General features: G+C 38.4%; 3 protein-coding genes across 3 annotated transcripts; all 3 read left to right on the forward strand.

The window, feature by feature from the left end:
• Positions 1 to 1,078: 1,078 nt before the first annotated feature.
• LOC146981625 (arrestin domain-containing protein 3-like) lies at positions 1,079 to 3,611 on the forward strand. Its single transcript, XM_085787024.1, has 6 exons — positions 1,079 to 1,409; positions 1,810 to 1,870; positions 1,983 to 2,133; positions 2,233 to 2,329; positions 2,739 to 2,995; positions 3,093 to 3,611. Exons 1-6 carry the CDS (start codon positions 1,154 to 1,156, stop codon positions 3,348 to 3,350), a joined length of 1,080 nt encoding a protein of 359 aa, XP_085643150.1. The 5' UTR covers positions 1,079 to 1,153; the 3' UTR covers positions 3,351 to 3,611.
• Positions 3,612 to 5,294: 1,683 nt separating this feature from the next.
• Positions 5,295 to 9,667, forward strand: LOC146981626 (arrestin domain-containing protein 3-like). The gene is made up of 7 exons (XM_085787027.1): positions 5,295 to 5,592; positions 6,727 to 6,771; positions 6,972 to 7,032; positions 7,218 to 7,368; positions 7,946 to 8,042; positions 8,685 to 8,941; positions 9,134 to 9,667. Exons 1-7 carry the CDS (start codon positions 5,328 to 5,330, stop codon positions 9,398 to 9,400), a joined length of 1,143 nt encoding a protein of 380 aa, XP_085643153.1. The 5' UTR covers positions 5,295 to 5,327; the 3' UTR covers positions 9,401 to 9,667.
• A 9,036-nt stretch (positions 9,668 to 18,703) lies between these two features.
• LOC146981627 (arrestin domain-containing protein 3-like) lies at positions 18,704 to 20,680 on the forward strand. Its single transcript, XM_085787029.1, has 6 exons — positions 18,704 to 19,033; positions 19,159 to 19,219; positions 19,328 to 19,475; positions 19,592 to 19,685; positions 19,811 to 20,067; positions 20,185 to 20,680. The coding sequence occupies exons 1-6, from the start codon at positions 18,775 to 18,777 to the stop codon at positions 20,452 to 20,454; spliced, it is 1,089 nt and encodes a 362-aa protein (XP_085643155.1). The 5' UTR covers positions 18,704 to 18,774; the 3' UTR covers positions 20,455 to 20,680.
• The last annotated feature ends 716 nt before the right edge of the window (positions 20,681 to 21,396 follow it).

Raw genomic sequence — 21,396 nt, forward strand, 5'->3', positions numbered from 1 at the left:
TAGGTGTACTCTTGTAACTTTTTGTGAGTAGTGTATCTTGTATGTACTTGTACTCCTTTAATATTTTAAAATATTTTTTCCAATTTTATTTCTGCTTGTGGCCTTTTACAGCTGTGTCTTGGTGGCAATGACAGTAGGCTACCTTCCATCTGTTTTCCTGTAGGGGGCATAGTTAGACTGTGAGGATCAGATTTCAAGTGGAGGCCTGGCTTGCCTTCAATTGTTAACTCACTGTTCCGTATTACACATTTATTTACCGCCTCTATTTCCCTATGTCACAAACATGTCAATTTGATACTGAAAAAATGTCTTTACCATGAGAAAGTTATCACTATTAAAGGTGAAGAAAGTTACTACTGTAGATCATTACCATGTGTCCAGGATGACTCTTGGACTGGTGACAGTGTCCTGAGAAATACTTTAGCCATATATCTGCAGTTGTCACCACTCAAGCTTTCAAATTACACTATTTTGTTTTGTATTAGGAAATGTATTCAGCTGTAATACAATAAACCTTCTTACATTTCAGTGCACAGGGCACAATATAGCATGTTCTTTGGTAACCATGAAGCACTTTGTAATTATGGTTTATAAGTAATATATCAATCAACTTCACTATTTAAAGATGATTGGGGGTTAGACACATCCTTGTCAAAATATGTTCTTTATAATATTGCTCCCATTACAATGACCAAAAACAGTAGGTGTACAGTACCTAAGCTCCTCCCTTGGTTTCCATGGACTCATTATTTCATCAGCCCACATGATCATTGCAAATGCCTTTGACACGTGGTGGACACTCCCATGTAATGAGGGTCACCTGTAGCTTTTAGCCGCATATATTACCATTAAAGCTGTAAGCACTTCTGTACTGTTAATGGAAATGTTTAAGCACTGTGTTGATTTATTCAAGAAACATGTATGTGACAGTTCTATCCACAACATTTTGTGACAACCAGTTATTCTTTGTTTATTATGATGGATCAGGTCAGTAAGGAAGATTTATTGAAGTCCCGTGGTTTAATTATTACCAAAACCAGGATGTCTATCTGCACACACAGGCTCACCTCACTATAAAATCTGTGTCTTTACTATCTCACCAGACATTCTTGTCTTGTACTCACAGCTTTGCTTTGCAGCCACACAGTATATCATGTCAAACAGTGTTAAGATATTTTCAGTGGGATATAATCCCATAAACAACAGCAACATCTTCAGCAGTGGTGATTGTCTTACAGGACAGGTTACTTTGGAGCTGACAAGTGACTGTAAAATAGACTCACTCTGTGTCAAGATGAAGGGAAAAGCAGAAGTTCAATGGACTGAGAATCATGGAAAAACAGTTATAGTATATCATAGCAAGGAGAAGTACTTCAGCGTCAAGCAATTTCTCATTGTGGAGTGCCAGGGTAAGTGCAATACTTACTATGCCATTCAATGTAGCACAATCTGTTGTAATGAGACTTCTTAAATTATATTGTATGAATGTGGTCTTTTGCTTTTCTGTGGTTTATTTAACCTTTTTTTGTTTTAAATGAGCCTAAATGTACCCATGCCTGTCTCATCTCATTTCTTGAACCAAAATAGCTTCTTTTTGAATTTTATTCTTAAACACGAGTGCATATCAGAGTTTAAATAAACCTCACCATCTGCATTGAAACAGCAAAATTAAGAAAAATCTACAATAGGCTGTTTGGATTTTAGACCCATTGTATTTCTGTGGCTCAGATGAATAGTATGTCTTAGTTGATTTTATTAGCCATGCTGCAGTTGCTGATGGAAGCCATATTAAATCACTTTGTTTTACAGGCAATAACACTGTTGGTCCAGGAAGCCACGTCTACCCATTCAGCTTTCAGATTCCAGCACAGTGAGTTCTTCTTGAATTACTTTTAAGGGAAAAACAAGAAAGCTTCATGTAAATGCTTATTTATTGTTACTTGTGTGGGCTGTTTCATACATGGTGTTGTCATGTCTTGCAGAGAGCTCCCTTCCTCCTTCAAGGGCACTCATGGAAAGATCCTGTACACACTGGAGGCGAACCTGAGCAGGTCCATGAGAATGGACTGCAAAGCTAAGGCCAAGTTCAACGTTATCTACAAAGGAAACCTAAACAGTGATCCCTCGCTGATGGTACAAAACTTACAGTAAACACACAGACCAAGATCACAACCGCTGTTTGACTTTAATGCACCAATAATAGTTCTGATGAATTTGTAATTTGTCTGTCAGACTCCACAGAAAGATATCATTGATAAGAAATTGAAGCTCTTCACATCAGGAACAGTGAGCATGGATGTAAACATTGCACGAACAGGCTTCTACCAAGGTATTGAATTTATGCCTTTACTCCAAAGATTATCTAACAATCACAAGTAGTTCAAAGTCCCTTTCCTTAACATTTTATGGTAGATAAGAAAACAAGATATCAGAATTGTGGGGACAGGGAGATAATCCAATATATTCTCTAGTTTAGAAGCCTCTTTAAATCACACCAAGATGTTAACTTAATAATCAATACATTTTTGAAAGAAGAGAGAAAAAGCATATATTCACTCTCATTCAAATCAAAAGTTGAATTTCAAAATATGAAAATGCAATTACCTACACTGTAACATTGTAAGATTAAAGCAGATATATTTGTGTATGCAGTATGAAACTACTGCCATCACCTCTGTATAGGCTTCAATTTCAGAGTGAGATTATTGTGTACTGAGTGTTTCTTCTTTTCTCTCCAGGGGAAGGCATTAATGTGGTGGCCTCCATTCACAACAAATCATCTCGTGACATTAAGCCCAAGTACTGTTTGTATAAGAAGATCAGCTACTTTGCGAAAAAGAAGAGGAGAGTTGAAACCAAAGACATCCTGAAGGAGGTGGGTGAAGCCATCCCACCTTCTGCAGCTCAGACTGTCACCAGGACCATCACCATCCCTCCCACAGAGTGTGGGTCCATCCTAAACTGCAACATCCTCAAAGTCGAGTACAGGCTCAGGGTGCGTATTTCCCTTTCCAAAACACATCAGAGCATGTCTTTATGTCAACAAAACTCCACAATAGACATATTAAGTGCTGATTCTTTCTCTATCACAGGTCTATCTGGACGTTAAGTACGCTTTAGACCCTGAGATCAAGTTCCCTATAGTCATCCTACCCGCTGTGCAGGGGCCTGGTGAGGAGCAGCCACCTCCATATTTTGACAATGGGTTTGGAGCATTTGCAAACTCAGGCTGGGCAGGAGGGACCAGCTTCCTACAAAACCCAACAGCACCAGGCCCGTCTGCTCCACCTCCACCCTATGCTGCATATGGGATGTACCCATCCTTGACTGGTTTTAATGGAAAGTCATGAATCATTTGAAGGTATAACACATGACTTCATGTCAGGGATTGAATACCATTATAATTTAATGAGCAAATGTAGGCTATGCTTTTATTCAGACAAATGGCAATAACGATTCATTAGAAAGAACACTCCCAATCTCACTCAGTTAAATGCTAAAGCCATCACACGCATCGCAAACACAATAATACAAGACAACACACACCCACTACACCAGTACTTCACATTACTGCCCTTGACGGAGAGATAGAGTACTAAGATATGATCACGGTTAAAGCAGATATCAGTGGCACGGCCGTTTCGGCTAATGCTGTGTTCAAGGCAGGCTTTTGAAACCGTAAGTTACAGCTTCAAGTCACAACTACGACTTGGTAGCGTTCCAGGTAACCCGTAGCTCGTGTTTTTACCGTCCTGTTGTCTGTGAAAGTTCCCTATAACGGCCACTCGTAACTTCCGACCCGTGAACTCGTACCAGATCGAACTGGTATGACTTCACAGGAAGGAAAAACACAAAGTACGAGTTTCCTTGAACGCACCATGAGTTAGCAGCCCCCGCCCTTGTCAGGCATCAATTGGTCCTCGTGCTACGTCACCACATTCACGCGCATCCCTTGGCTGCACACACAGCCCTTCATGCCGTTCTCTCCCCTCATTGGATAACACTTGTATCCCACAAGGAAAATTTTCTCCTCGGGTTACAGCAGAGCAGAGTGACGGAGAGACTCGTGTTTAGGCTGAAATACTTCATGTAAGTGATTGCTGACGGAAAATAGGACTATTTAGGACTTATAGTAACAAAAACATTCCACTGATATCTGCTTTAACTAACAGCCTCATACCTTCAGCCATCACAGAACTAAATCAGATTTTTTAATCTGCAGGCCATATGTTTATGTATGTACTGTGGATGTTGTCCAATGTCACTGCTGTTGCCATTGCATGTAAGGTGCTTCATATCTTTGTTCAGAAACTCAAATGAATTTCCCAAAAGGGACAATAAATGAACTAACTAACTAACTAGCTAAAGATAGTGGATTCCTTTTAATATTTTCTGGAAACTATCTGGGGTTTTTATGTAAAACACTAAAGAACTGTTATTTATGTCATGAATGGTGCTTATAAATAAAGTTTATTATTAAGTTCAAGCAATATTGAAATGTTATACACCTATATTGTGAACTATAGCCTACTTGGCTTTACTTACTTGTTTTAACACTTCAATGAATTGAATGAAGGATTATTTACAGCCCCATAATCAGGTATCTTATTCCATAAATCATTTAGCATTACTCGGAGAAAACAACTGATAATTTAAACAATCAATGAGTCCTTTGAAAAGTATAATATAGGCCTACAGTGTAATCTTTAATCACAGAATGATATTACTTTTGGATTTGACAATAACAAATAAACTGCACAACTGAAGGCATTGACCATAATAATAATAATAATAAACTAATCTAATTTATGATTGATATGGAATATTGTCAATAATGGTTCATTATCTATATCTCCTACTTTACATTTTCAAACCGTAAAACAACAACACCCATAAAACAGCAGGCATCTGTGACTGTGCCCATTCCAGAGTTTCAAATTACAGCCACACCCACTGGCTTCCCTATGAGGATCATCAACTCCAAGTTTTTCCTCGACACAATCAAAAAAGAGAGAGATCTGTTGATTACACTACAATTATTTTAGCTACATACTCATTGATTGGAGCAGATAAAATATCACTGGCAACGTCAGTGTTGCTGAAGGTTGCACAAGACCCAGGTCTTTCTTGACGCTAGAGGTCCCAATTTACAATTTCAATATGAATACGTTTTAGTAGAGTTAAGAAACAATAACACCTCAATATTTTTCTGAAGGCAGCAAAATCATAAGATAGCGGGAAGTAAATAGCTGATTCCTCCGTGAAGTTAGGACACACCCCATTGAGGAAACTGGAGGAGAGCTTAACGTATTCTCAGCAGCGCAACCATGTCGTCCACTGTGCAGAGCTTAAAAGTTACCTACAAGCCTCAACTCAATGCTGCAAACACCTTTACCAACGGCGACTGGGTTTCTGGTCAGGTCACTCTGGAGGTGAACAAAGAGTGCCAGATAGACTCTCTGCTCATCCAGTTCAAAGGGAAAGCCGAGGTGTTGTGGACCGAGCGGCACGGGCAGACTACTGTTGTCTACCACTCCAAGGACAAGTACTTCAGCCTCAAACATTACTTCGTCCAAGAAAAATATTCCAGAGGTTTGGCATGTTTTTTTTTTTTCACGCATCGCCACGCGCTGTCATAGTTTTTGATGTTTGGTAGGTGTGTGATATATCTTTCTCATGTGCGAAACTTTTTGAAAGGAATTTCAAGAATTTTCAATAAACATAGGGGAGGCGGGGGTTGGTTTTGTGAGGACAAACAAGAGTCTAAATGTAGGAAGTTTAGTTGTGTTGAATCTGTTAGCAGATAGACTATGTTGCACGAGTATTTTACTAGTATTTAGATAGTGGTAGTATTTAAGTGGGTAAAAATACTTTGTCACAGCCATTACCATTGAATTGAAAAGAGCCTCCCTTTTGTTAACTGTCGAGACTGTCAAATAAAAAAGTGTAGAAAACATTTATCAGTCAGCCACAGACCCTTATCAACATCAGAGAATGAGGTTTGACCCTCTGACCAGCCTCCTGCAGACTCAGCCCATGGTTGATAACATGGTTGGTTAGAGTCGTCTGGATCTCATTTGTGACATTTCTCCTATTTCTTCTTCTTGCCTCTCCTTGTCCTTTTTGTCCTCCTCCTCTTGCTCCTTCTCCTGGTTCTCCTACTCTTTCTTGTCCTCCTCCTCTTACATGAACACCTCTGCATCTGATTCTTTCTCCACGGGGCTCCATTTTTATGCAAACCAAAGAGAGCAAACAGAATCCTATTTATTGGGTTAAAGTTTTGATTTTCAAGTGATCTCATTGGTTACAGGTGTTTTCACAGTTGCATTCTGTTTGCAAGTGATTGATAATCGAGTGTGTATTTCTGTGGCAGTGTTTAGCAAACAACACACACAGGCTTGTAGTTTTGAATGATGTGTGTAATGTAGATAACCGTGTGTTTTCATTTGCAAAAAGTGTATTTTAGAATTGCAAGCTCAGTGTAAAGCAGACAATGCACTCATGATTCAGCAGTAGATTGGCTACATGAGTTAGTGGTTTCAATAACCGTGCCACAAGCACCAGTTTTTGTGTCTTAGCAATGGAATCAATTAACTGATCAGCCATTTGTTAGCCGTTTTCAGACCAATGCTTAATCTGTAGATTTGTCCTTCAAAAAATGAATGGCGGTAGGCTAATATTTAAGTCAATTGCTCAAACTGACAAAGTGTGCTTCTTTCACTTTAGTTACTGAAGACCAAACAGTTCTGACAAACCAGCATGGAGACACATGTAAGTATCTGACAATTCTGCCTCAGCCTCTGATGTACGTGGCTCAGTTTTGTTTTTCATTGTACTCAGATCCCATGTAGTGGTTTCAAGCCACCTTGGCCCCTATATTATTTTGTTGGCTAGTATTATTACATTACAGTCCAATCACAATCTTCAAATTTGACAAAAACACAGTGTCACTTTTGTTTCTACATTTTCAGACAGCAGGGTTGTTCCCCCAGGATCCCACGTCTACCCATTCACATTTCAAATCCCTCACCAGTAAGTAATAGGCTAATATATGAAACTTAAGTATTTTTTTGCTGATGTAGTTCACTTTGAGTTAATAGATTAAATCAAATGATTTTAAAAGGCTTGCAAAAATATATTTTCTTGCCTATTCTGTAGCCTATTCTTTTCTGATCAGTCTCTCATGCTCCTCTGTCTTACTTTCTCTCATGCTAAAGGGACATGCCCTCCTCCTTTACTGGGGCTACTGGTAAGATTAAATACTCCCTGATAGCAAAGCTGAGCAGGTCAATGAGGATTTCAACTAAAGATTCCACTAACATCAACTTTGTGACAAAAGCAGATGCTTCCAGTATGCCTGGCATAATGGTACGTTCTGGGTAACATCTTCTTTGCAGTCATTCAAAAAATCAGTTCTGGTTGTTGATAGTTGAGTTACCAAAATCCGACCCTGTATAATACTTGCAAGTTGTGTTGGGCAATGTTGATGTCGATCACATCAGGACTGGCTATTTGATTGTGTATTTTAGTAAAGGGATGAACACACAAATTTGCACTGTTTGGCAATATCCTTAAATTGAAATATATATATGTATGTTTTTTTAAGTATATTTTTTGGGTCTTTTTCGCCTTTAATGAACAGGAGAGTTGAGAGAGAGAGACAAGAAATGGGAGGCAGAGAGGGGAGGGAGGGGTGACACGCAGGGTAGGGCCGCTCGATGCGGGATTCGAACCGGGGCCGAGGACTATAGCCTCAACACATGGGGAGGGTGCTCTAACAACTGAGCTAAACACCGCCCCTAAATTGAAATATTTTAGTTTACCTGTGAGAATAGTTGTTTAATTTTAGGGGAAGGCAGTGGGCAGGACAATTTGAGGCACCAGAATAAAGTCTAAAACTGTTGATGTTTGTAAGAGTGTTGTATTAATGAATCTGGTCTTTCAGGCACCACAGCATGAATCAAAGGATAAGAAGCTGAAATTCTTCTCTTCAGGAGAAGTATCCATGGATGTAGACATCGAAAAAACTGGATTTTTACAAGGTGAGAGCTCTCATAATGATACTTACCAATTTAATGCTAGGGCTGGGATGATATGCTTTTCTCCCGATTCGATCCTTCTACGATCTTTTGGATGCTGATTCGATTTAAATTTTGATTCTACGATATTGCCGATTTTCTCGATTTTTAGTCTACATTTTTAACACCAGTGAAACAGTTGAATGATTATGATTGTCTACAGCCTATTCCCCAAAAAATACACCTCGGTTTTTAAGATTTATTCAGCAGCAATATATATGTTTACTCTCTTTTCAAAAGCCTGGACTGCATAAAAGAGGTAAAAATAAAAGAGTACACAAAAAACAGGCTTCTGAAACCTTTCTGACAAAATGAGATATAGACTGAGGTAAACTGCTACATTTTAACATTTATCTGCACACAAATACTGTAGGAGCCTATAAATTAACATACTCCATTATAAAGTGAACTTAAACCCTTTTCAAAACCTGGACTCTCTAAGGCACGTTGCACAATATAAAAAAATGTTTTTTTAAATTGATTTTTGAAAGAAGAAATCGATTTAAAAATCACCAAAAGAAAATATCGGATACTTATGTGAATCGATTTTTTCTCCCACCCCTATTTCATGATAAGGATACTTTCACATTTCTGGTCTTCTTTTAGGTGAAGGATTGAAAGTTGTGGCCCTCATTCAGAACAACTCCTCTCGTGAAATCAAGCCCAAGTTCTGTGTGTACAGCAAGCACAGCTTCTTTGCCAGAGGGAAGAGAAGACTCCATACTAACGACCTCTTAAAAGAGGTGGGAGAGCCCATCCCCCCTTCTGCTAAAACAAATGTCACAAGGATCATCAACATCCCCCTTGATATGGAGCCCTCCATCTACAACTGCAGCATCATCAAAGCAGAGCACAGACTCAAGGTAAGCAGCTCTATGTGTGCACTTGTTCTCACACAACTATGCACAAAAAGTATTATGTCTTCTAAAAAAAGTGTTCTTGATGCCAGAGAAATAAGTTGGTCTGTTGTTAGGGAAGAGGGACATTAATGCTCTGGAGACATGAGGCAAAACAAATGAAATCCAACAGTGTAACATTAGCTGTGTTTTCCACAGGTCTACCTCGATGTCAAATATGCTTCAAACCCAACGATCAAATTTGATATAACCATCCTACCGGCCTCTCAGGTTCCTGCTGTGGCACCACCACCTGTTGCTTCCGACTTTGGTTTTGGACCATTCGGGAACACTAACCCACAGGGGGCGGCTTGGGGCATCCCTCCACCACAGCCACCAGCAGCCTCCCAGGCTTCTGATCCCCCTCCTCCCTATGCAGCACATGGGATGTACCCGCCTTTGGCAGACTATGGTACCAAATATTAGTGACAAAACTGAAGGTATATGCACATTTCAAATAAATGAAATAGAGGTTATATCATTCTTATATTGTGGTGAAGGGTTTTTGTTTTCTAAAGTGAGATTTTTTTCAGCATATTCTGATCAGTGAGGCTATTTATTAGACTGCAGTATTTACTGATACAGTACATAATCTATAAAAGGGAGTTTATTGTGCAGTCATGATAAGATGTCTCCAATTGTAACTTGTAAACAAAGTATGACAAGTGGTCTTTCTCCAATTTCAGATACAGCTTTATTTTTTTGTTTGTGAGGTGAGACTGACCATAACTGAGCATTTTATAGTGTTTGTTTGTTTTTATCTGGATGATTTGTAACTGGAAATATATTTAAACCCTATTAAACCTTGCCTTTTAAGTTGCATTAAAACACTGTGACACAGTCATTTACCTTTTTTCCCCCAGTGGTTCTTATAATGAATATGTGTGAGCAGTTCATATAACAGTTTTATATAGATATTTGTATCCATGCTAAGAATTCGTTCTAAAGGAAATGAATGGGATTTTTCAATTGTAAGTTTACAATGTTTTATGTACAATGAATAACAAATGGTACAAAGCCTAACCGTAACCCATTGTAAAAAATGTCTATAAAACCAAAAATTTTAAAATAATAAATATTTTTGATGTGCTGATCACTTGCAAAACTGTCAGTTGGACAAAGCTGTTATCACACACACACACACACACACACACACACACACTTTTGCAACAGTGTTGAGACACAATGTCTGAACAATATTTGATTCCCATTGTTGAAACAGGGTTCCCGCGGGGTTGTAAAAGGTATTGCAGTTTTTCTCGATTGTTTACACACAATTTTTGGTACTTGAGACACAATGGCCTCAACATCTAACTCATGCACCAACTCCCTTGACCAAATCTGCTAAACTACAAGCACAATTCCTGCTTTACACCCAATTTGCAGTTCTATAACACACTTTTTTCAAAACACTACACACAATTCTCTGCATTCGGCACAATTTTTTTGAAGAAAATCTCTTGTTTTCACGAGTAACACACTGTTATTCAAAATTCTAAAGTTAGTTTCCCTACTATGCACACTGACTCATCACATGGGTAAACACCTGTCACACAGTTTTACAATTAGCAGTCAGAGCTTTAGCAAAAAAGGGAAACAGGCAGTGATGGACTGACACCAAAAAGAGAGAAACTAAACAGAGACAGAGAGAGGCCACACAACACAAACACACACACACACACATATATAGCAGTGATCATAATGATGATGACAAAAGAAAATGCATTGATCACCAAAATTGCATGTTGATAGAGGGATTCGAACCTAGACTAGAACAAAGTCTTTGACTACAAAGAATGCTGCTCTACTAGGTGAGCTACATATTACAATAGTCTCATCTTGTCAAAATGATGTGTTCAGACTTTCAAAATTGTTCGGCCGTAAACCAGCTGACCCCAACCGACTCTTTTTTTTTTCTTTTGTGGTCAGATCAGCATGGCTGCATAGTCACACAACCACCTCGGTCGCGTCTTCACACATTTCATTTGTTAAGGTGTATTTGAGTGTTCTGAGTATCAAAACAATATTCTAAAATTTTACAACACATTTATATATGTACTGTCTGTAGTTACAGTAAAAAAAAAAAAAACCTAAGTCATTATGAGGAATGGAGTAGAAGTGTTTTCCATTCATCCTAGTGTTTTACACTGACCACATCAGTGTTCAACTGGTTGTTATAAATGTCTAGTCATATGATGGTTTGTGTGTGTCATTTGAGACTAAAATAGCATTTTGAGAAGAAATAACATTGTTTTGAATGTAAAGTTTCATTTTGCAGGAGCAGTGAGGGGTTTTGCCCATTGTGTGTGATTTTTTGGATTTATGTGTAGAGTTCTGAGAGTATGAGGCATGGTTTCAGAAAATGTGTGTAAACAATCGAGAAAAACTGTAAAAGGTAGTAAATGAAATTAGCAAAAATTAAGGCCATTAAAAAGTATTAAAAAGTAATAAATGTCATCTGACGAGGTATTAAATTTTCGAAGCAGTATCCAACTATGAGTTTGTTCCCATTTGTGTTAAGTGCAGGCCTAAAAATCCCGTGAATTTATTTAGCCTATATTTTATAAATTATATGTGCAAGTAGGACCAGAGCGATATCAATGATGTGACGTCGGTCAGTGTGCGTTCGCAGTAAAACTATTTGCGCTTCAGTCTAAAACCGTGCCGCCTGGCTGATTTTGGCTGCTGCCTTGGTTAAAACGTGTGTGCATGGGGGACCGGACCGATGTATTGTCTTTACTTTCAATATAGATGCGCATCATGCGCGATCACAATGTGTCAGTGTTGGGTCAGACCAAGATTCTCCCTCGGTGTCTCCTACTGTTTCCCACGGAGCTCTGCCCTGTTTGAAAGGTGAAGGAAGCCCATACAGTATGTGAAAAGACGTCAGGTCAGTAAAATGTTGAACAGGCTGATAATCACGTGAAAGTGAAGCAACCTCATTCATAGTTCGCTCCGATTATACAATATCCAATGTAGACGCGCGACATGCACGCTCACAACCGAAAGCAGCACCGTAGCTGCGCGCATTCGGTGCGACTGCGACCCGCTTGTTTTTTCGTGCACGAGTATCAGCTGTGCGCTGCAGACGTGCACGGTTCCCTATGTTGCTGTGTCGGGCAGGTGTTTCCCACAGAGCTCTGCCCAATTTAAATAAACACAAAGGTTTCCAAAGTGCTGTAGCTACAGACAAACGTAATCACAGAAGGCTAAAAATGAAGTAAAGGTGAGCCGTCAAGATGTATGCAGTAATTAATTATTTTATATACTGTACCTATCACTTCTATTATTTCCAATTCACAGGTGCATTAGAATATCATGGTTAAGTTTATCAAGGCATATGTCAGTATTTCAATTCAAAAAGTGAAACTAACACAAACAATTAAACATTTCATGTCTTTATTTATTCTATTTATTTTAATTGTACTAATTATGACTAACGTTAAATGAAGACTTATAATTCAGTATCCCCAAAAATCTAAATATTACAAAGGACCAAAAAAAAATCATTTTTAATAGGCTACAGAAATGTTGGCTTTACTTCTGGAAATGGACTTTGCCATGATATTATAATGTATTGAGATGCACCTGTATACTGTATAATTTGTTAATGCTGAGTGTCACCACCCTAAGCACACCCCCCTAACAGGTAACAGGTACTTGATTTGAATTGTGAGCATTTGCCTACTACACTTAGTCACTCAGAAAGTTAAGTAAGAAAATGACAGTAATCTGTTACTTTTTAATTAGTTACCCCCAACACTGCAGTTTGAAAAGTTGCCACTACAGTTGCAGCTCGAAGTCGTGTTGGTATTAAAAAATACTGTGACGGTATTAAAAAAGGTATTAAAAGGTATTAAATTCAATTTAAGAATTTCTGTATAAACCCTGTGAAAGAACATTATACATACTGTATATACACATTTGTGGTTTGTTTGGAGTGTCTGAGGAAATATACCTGTGCAGATAGTAGGCCTAATAATTTAGCTGGAACATTCCTTGATGTAAACTCTCATTATGTACAGCAAATGGACATTTACTTGACATCATAGTGTCATGTGACACACTTAAAAAGCCTCAGCATATGGCAGGTCCAACCTTGATCAAAGCAGGTGTTACTCTTGCTTGACTGAATGATAAGAGAAAATTAGCAAGACAAGATGGTAACATTGTTAATTAATATCAGAGACTATACTTCCCAGGTCATGGCGGTGATTCGGAGCAGGTAGTTAGCGGCAAAAGGCTCACACACTGTATGGCTGTGATCCTGCAACAAAAACCGGTTTGACAACTTTTGCATGCTTGAGGTCGGATATCAACAGTCCGGCTGCACTGCTGTCTTCACAAGGCAAGTTTCTTCTTGTTTTTCACCACTTTTTTTCACCATTTACTTTTGTAAGATGATCATCCAGAACTTGATGCCAGCAGTAATTATACCTTCACATGGAGACACATCAGATTTAGACATTTCTAAAGAAACAAAAATACACTCACACAAATTACATCCACAACTGCAATGTCATCAAAAACATTGCTGCCACCTTGTGACATGTGATGGTCACTGAACTATAATCATCACACAGCAAGATTATAGTTAACATTTACAGTGTGTAATTTAGATCAGTAAATTAACGTTCTTTTTTAAAACTGTCAGTGTGAATGAAGCACAACAAAAGCTTTGCATCATGCATATTTCTTATGGGATTAATCTGTGCACAAGAAATGTCATGTCTCCTAGAAAAGTATTATGATAGCAGAAAGATAAGTTAATCAGTTGGAAGGGAGAAAAGGGAAATGCTCATCATGACTGAACTCGTTGAATTGAACAGCTCCTCTTTCTGTGTGATCTGTGACAGGGAAATGAAATGACATGTATGTACAGTTGTTTTTATAATCTATAAGCATTTCATCGCAGTTTGATTGTAGATGTGATTTTTCTATTATGAACTTACGGCCTTTGTAATATTGTTTTGTATTATCTTGTCTCATTATGTACTACTAAATGAGTCAAAAAAAAATCTCCCATTTTCTACCTACGACGTTCGATGTACATTTGACCAGTAAGTCTGCCATGGTTATTATCAGGATTTCTGGATTTCTGTAAATACAAGATGTGCTGTGAATGCAAATCTACTCAATGTCATGATTGCGCAATATGTCAGGTGACTAAGCATGTGACAGTCTCAAGCCTGAATCAAAGCAGGTGCTACTCCTGCTTGACTGAATGGTATGACTAAATTTGCAAGACAAGATGGTAATGTCATTGATCACTTCATATCAGAGACCACTGTCTGGTCATGTTCTGGGTCATGATAGTGATTTGGTTCTGGTAGAAAACAACCACGCTCTATTATTCAAGAGGAAAGACAATTTTGGATTCTGGCAGTTAATAACATACCTTAATTGCTCAAATATAGCCTCTCATTAAAGTCGTGAGTCAATATTTGGCATCCAGTGGTCTTTCACCCAGTCATTGTGAACATTGTTGACCTGTAGTTCAGGGTGTGTCTGTGTATCATTCTTTCCTTGAGGGTTGCACAAGGTCAATGCTGATAGATGTAACACTCTTTTTCACACACACACACACACACACACACACACACACACACACACACACACACACACACACACACATATATATATATGTACATATAGTTCATTTTATAGTGTCTGTGTATCTTGTACTTTCCTTGAGGGTTGCACAAGCTTGCTGATAGATGTAACACTGTTTTTCATTTATATAAATTTCTTTCTGAGGGTACTGTCTTTCTCACATCTTTGACAATATTTTTTTGTATTACCTTGGTTACAGGTTGTGCGAAAAGTGTATTATGTCCAGCATCCCCACAATCCTAACACAGAAAAGTTATGACGATCAAGGTGTTCTATCATTTGGAAATTTCCTTTCCTTTCCTCATATATCATTACTGGTGTGTATTTCCAAGTCATAGCTGAAATGAGCAACCATCTTTCAGAGGCTCCAATGAGATAATAAAATGAGAAAAGGAGTTTCTTTACCTAGGACTGCCTGAGAGTTTGCTTAAAAGATATTCTTAGACGTTACAGTATTTAGCAAAGAGACTGTGAGCAAGGTGAGCTCCATCTTTGGAGAGCTACAAACTGCTCCAGATAGTCATGCTACAATACAAGCTGAGGTCATCAATCCTACCACTATTTTGTTCATAAGCTTGTTTACCATTTTGTTAAAATACCTGCTAATAGGAAGCTTGTAGCAACTTGTGTTCCTATTTGTACATTTTCTGTTGCTAGTGAAATGAAAAATCTGCTACAAACAAATCAGTTATATCAATATTCTTATTACTTCTGCTGTCATGATGTAACATATTGAAAATGGCAAAGAAGTGGGCAAAAGGAAGATGAGTTTTACTGACAGATATTAAATAAATTCTTATTTTAATTAGAAAAACCTAAGCTCTGCCTTGAGCTAGATTGATGCAATTTCTTGCAGTTAAGAATATTAAATGAGCTATTTGAAAGATTTGCTGTTGCTACAACCCACATTTGTACTAGTAATAACTATGTACTCAAAGGTTGTTTTGTAATGCAACGTAAATGTAAAGTAAACATCGCATGCAGGCTTATGTTAAGGTATTAGTCACTCCACAGTTTATCTAACAATGAGTCTTTGTAGTTGAATTACAAGTATCTCAAAGTCCTTCTGTGACAATAACCTGAGTTGTATGTAGTCCTAGGCTCTGGTTTAAAAACATTGGGGGTGTATTGGACAACATCAGTTAAACCAGTAAATTTGGGCCATGTAACATTTTACCTAGTGGAATATTTTTTTATGGTCACAGATAAGACAAATGAGATAAAGTAGTGGCAGTGAGATAATCCAAATGTGTTCTCTAACTTAAAAGGACTCCCTCTTCCAAACAAACCAAGCAACATAAATGCTAAATTAATAATCAATACATTTTGAAAGAAAGAGCACATCCACTCTGATTCAAGCTAAAAGTTGGATTCTTAAAAATTAAAGCGCACCTCTGCTCACCTTTGCTGGGATTTGCTTACATGGACTCACTCTGTCTGATGTTAACAAAGGCTACATGTATTTGTATAACAGACAATACTGAATCAGGGGGTGGACTTTGTAACCCCTCCCTGCCTATGCTACTACTGGTTTTAGCATTTGTAATAGGAGTCGGCCTTGCTGCACAAACTACAGCAACAGAAATGGAGCTTGCACCTTAATCCTATGACAGGATGACTAATGACAGTTAATCTCTACAACTAACGCAGGTGCAAACACCGACTTACACTGATACCTAGAGCTCCAAATCTATTGTATACATATGGTTATTGTGTTTGAAATGTTGCTCTGCTTTCCAGGGGAAATATTAGTAGTAGTATAGTGATATGATGTAATGTGTGGTGGCATTTGGAGCACCGGGCCTTATGTAGTTTTTAAACAGGAACCAGTCTAAGCCTTTGCTCTGCATACCTTTTGTATCACCCGTTGTATCACTGTAACCCTACCTTTTGTATATTGATGAGGAAAACAAGTATGTCATTAAGTAGATACATGTTCATTTGCTTTCTGGCTTTAGACAAACAATAGATATTACTGTAACTGGAACATTTCCTGGCAACATGGGAATCAAATGTTTACTGCAGGCTATAAGATGAACGTTTCGATCTCATAGATCTTCATCAGGATGGATCCTGATCTTAACCTACAATTAAGAGTGTGCAGACTTCACCCTTTTTCGAAAAGTCTATTTGTTTGTTAGTCCTGCAATACTTTGGATGTGCATGCTCTATCCCACTATTGTGTTCTCAACATCAAACCCACACCCTTAAGGTCAAGACAAAGCTAATCAGACAAACACATGACCATCTTTCTCTGAGCAATGATATTATGGTGTGTGTTGGATTATAACAGTAAAGTACTACAACAAACATCTTAAAGGCTGTGCTGGAACAGAATATGTTACTACTTGGGGTAATCGACTTTTGGATGAATTTCAGAATGCACCGAAAATGCACTATAGCCTTTACAGGTGAACCTAATGTGACCTTCTCTAAACCTTTGAATGCACGTCATTCCAACTGTTCAATGTTTCAGTATTTATAACCCTAACATGTTGTTTTCTAACAAATGTGATTACCCGCAAAAATCACAACAAGTGTCTGATTGAATCGACCACTAAATGTTCTGGTTCAATGACAGTTTGTATTTAAACAGTCCTCTTCATTATGCTGTTCATATTTTGACATCACGAGATGAAGACGACACCTAACAATCCATCAGCAGTATCAAGTGGTATACCCACCACTGTTGTTTTTGTTTCAATAAATTGTTTGTGATGAAGAAATTGCCATTCCATAATGCCCTATTTTCCTGATATAATATCACTATCACATCAACTTTTTACATTGTCCATAAATTTCACCTTAAAGTCAGATATCCCTAACTGTTTGTGAAAAGTGTATGTAGGCTGATAGGATTATGCTGTACTGTAGCAACTACAAACAGCACCAGAACCCTTTTTTTCCCAATGAAACACAATGGAAGTGGTGGAATTGCATCTGTGGTGCTCAAAATATTGAAATTAGATTTTTATTTCATGGCTGTGTCAAATAATGGACACCACATCCAACCATTTTAATATTATTGTCTACATAAACTGAGCCATGAATTGGACTAAACTCTTATACAACAGGAAATACAACAGTAAATGGAAATTAACTGCATGATGTCATGATCGGAAAATATGTCATGTGACACAGTAGGTGCGTTTCCATCAGCTGTTTAGATGCGCATCGAGATGTATCGCATCGGAAAATGATGATGGAAACGCCGTGATTCGCATTAAAATCCTCTGATTCGCACAAAATGAAATACGCTCGCTATGGCCGGGTTTTGGTTGATTCGAATGGGATGGAAACAGCTGTATGCGAATCAAGTGTGACGTAGCGCACTTTCACCCCGTCTACTCCCGTGTTTGCAGTTCACTCACAAGACAACATCAGGGTTTCCGCTGTCACACAACAATTAATTAATTGTGGCGCATCGCCACGGCAAAATAAAAGCCCCCACACACCTTCATATGTGATTACTGCACAGTTCTTCATAGTTCCTCCTCAGTAAAAACCAAACTTATCAACCAGCGAATCCAGCGTTTATCATTAATAAAGTCTGGGGCGGCGCAACTCTCTCTCTCTCTCTCTCTCTCTCTCCCACACACACACACACACGGGTCGCGTTATGACGGTAATAAACATATGCGCTAAATCGCGCTAATGTGTTCAAATCAGACCGTCCGTCCGTCCGTCCGGCCGGGAGGGGGGGGATGCAAAGTCCGTAGATGGAAACACACATGATTCGAATTTCTTTTAATGCGCATTTCCCAGTAATTCGAATCACTTTGGATGGAAACATGGCTACTGATAGAGCCTTAGCATGTGACAGTTGCAGACCTTGATTAAAAACAGGTGTTACTCTCAGCTCCCCAGAGTGGTTGTCAGGACAACTCATTCTCACCAACAGTGTGAACATCATTTTCAGTGTTCCCAACCAGTTGCATCCAAGCTGCTGCATTTGATGTCTTAAGAATAAATAAGTGGTGTTGTGGAGAGTTTAATGATTCTTCCCATCATCGTGTGTGGTTGTGTGTTTATCGGAGCAGGTATGCTAAAAAACAGGTTTAACAAGAACTGCATGCTTGAAGTGGTATAAATAGTGTTGAGCAGCGCTGTGCTGCATTTTACACAGCTTGGGTTTCTCTGTGCTTGTAGGACAATCAGATTTTCCTCTGTGCATTTCTCTGTAGGAGATGACCATCAACAACTTCTTCATTGAATACGATGCCATCAACAGCAAGAACACCTTCACAAACGGAGACACCATCAATGGAAGAATCATTGTGGAGACTTCCAAAGAAACTAAAATCCAATCACTTACTTTCGTGGCAGAAGGAAAAGCTCGGGTTTGCTGGCATGAACATTACGGGCAATATCAGCATTATGTTTACTGGGCTGATGAGAAATATTATCAAGTCAAACATCACATCTTGAGAGAAGCAAGGCGAGATGGTAATGTATCAAATTAATACAATCTTTACATATAATGCACACAAACTGTTCCAAATATAATGACTACAGTATTGGTGACTCTCATGGTACTGTTTAAGACTTAAAATAAATGATTATTTTTCCAGGCACTGAAGTCATTGGCAAAGGAAGACATGTATTTCCTTTTTCCTTCAATATTCCTGACAGGTGCATATTTTTTTTCATAATTTTTTTTTTCATAACTTATTCTTTCTTTTAGCTTGATGTATTATTTCAACTCAGATAATTTACACTTTCTGTTATTGTGCTTCATAGAAAACTCCCATCATCCTTCAAAACCTCAGTAGGCAAAGTTGTTCACAAGTTGAGGGCAGAGCTTAAACAGTCAATGAAGATGACAAAAAAGACCAAAGTCCACTTTGCCTTTGTCTCCAAACCGGACATGAATATTCCCGGGCTTATGGTAAGAAACCATTTATCCATAAAAGTATAATCATTTTTATAATGTATGTTATATGTCCAAGATGAGGAGACAACTGTCATCCTGCTTTAATACATGGTTGGGATTTGTTCTTATAGGAGCCACAGTATGGTAGCAAGGACAAAGCTATTCTTTTTGGCTCTGGAGATGTTTCAGTGGATGTTCACACCAAGAGGATGGGATACGTTCAGGGTATTTATATTCACTGTGTTTCTTTAACAACAAACTGAGCAGTCACTCTGAGGGGAACAGATATCGATGTTAACAGTTTTGAAATACTGCTTTTTCACTCTAGCTTTCCATTCTTTATATCACAGGTCGGGATCTCAAAGTCACAGTGGAAATCAGCAACCACGCAAGTCGTTCAGTGAAGCCCAAATTCACACTCTATGAGAAAAAGAGTTATTTTGCTCAGGGGCACAGAAAAGTTTGCACTACTCAGATTCTTAAGAATAAGACTGAGGCTGTTCCACCCTCCAGCAGGGAGACTGTGACCAAGGTGATCTCCATCCCACGAGAACTCCCTCCCTCTATCTTGAACTGCTCCATCATCAAGCTGGAGTACAGGCTGAAGGTAAAGTTCACTATGGTTTTTCCTCATTTGGAGGAATCAAGAAGTTTCCAATCAAGAATACAAGCTTTTACCAGGGGAAAATGAAATAAAGATTGAACACCACTCTTTTTTCCCCAGGTTCAGTTGGATATCAAATGTGCAATAAACCCAGTGGTCAAACTCCCTGTAGTTGTCCTGCCTGAGGCTCCTACTGTAACACAACCACCTCTTCCAGCTGAATATGGATTTGCAGCATGTGGAGAGCTCAACCAACCGAGCTGGAGCACCACACCACAACAAGGAGTACCCCAACTTGGGGATTTCCCACCTCCCTATGATGCCTATTCAATGTACCCCTCCTTTGCTGATAATGAAAAGAAGAGCACTCTGCCTCAAAAGAGGAAATAACACATTTTGTAATAATAGTTTAGTTGGAGATTTGTGGTATGTCGTATTGCAAAAGGCAGTGATGAACAGAAGGCTGAGATCAATTGCTCAGAATGCAAACTGTTGTATAAGTAGGCTATTGTATACGTCATAATACATACATTAGTTGAAGTCCTTGCAGTGGTGTGAGGCAAGAACACCCGTGATAGATTACAGTGCTACTGAGATAAATAGAATAATGTATAATAATAATGTATACGGACAGAGAGTTGCCACTGTGAGTCCAAAGAATCTTCTTGCTGTGAGGCCACAGTGCTAACCACTGCACCACGGTGCCACCTTGTACATAAGTAATATCAGTAAAAAAGTATTTTTATATTGTAGTTTATACAGTAGGATATAGTAGGATTACTTGAACTCAAAATGCATTGGTGTTGTTTCTTGTTGCTGTATTTAACTGTCTGTGATTACCATTATGTTGTTTTCTCTTCTGTCCTGTGGTTTTAATATGTACCTTTGCACCATACACTTTACGCCCAGGTCAAATTTCCCTGTATGGGACATACAAAGTAATATACACTCCATGAAGCACAAATGGTTTAGAGATGATTATGTAGTTATGAATTGCATACATCAGTAAATCAAATTGTAAAATAAAGCAAACAAAAGAAACACTTTTTTCCCCCCAGATATGCATGTATTCATTATTTTAGGACCTCTTGGTGATGGTGAGTGATTTCATTGATTGCCTTCGGTTGATTTCATAAAAAGTCACTGTTTTGAATAACACTTTTTTTCAGATTGAAATATGTCATCTGGGAAAGTTCCATTCAGGCTCATCACGTGTCCAACAAAAATCATTAGAACCCTAGGTTTCCCCTTGTCCAGGGCACTGTCTAGGTTAGTAGCCCATCCCCTATACAAGTTGATAGGATTGGTTCTTTTATATATACGTATATATAT

This window comes from Trachurus japonicus, chromosome 9, assembly GCF_045865225.1.
Source record: "Trachurus japonicus isolate A0001 chromosome 9, Traja_1.0".
Classification (NCBI taxonomy): domain Eukaryota; kingdom Metazoa; phylum Chordata; class Actinopteri; order Carangiformes; family Carangidae; genus Trachurus; species Trachurus japonicus.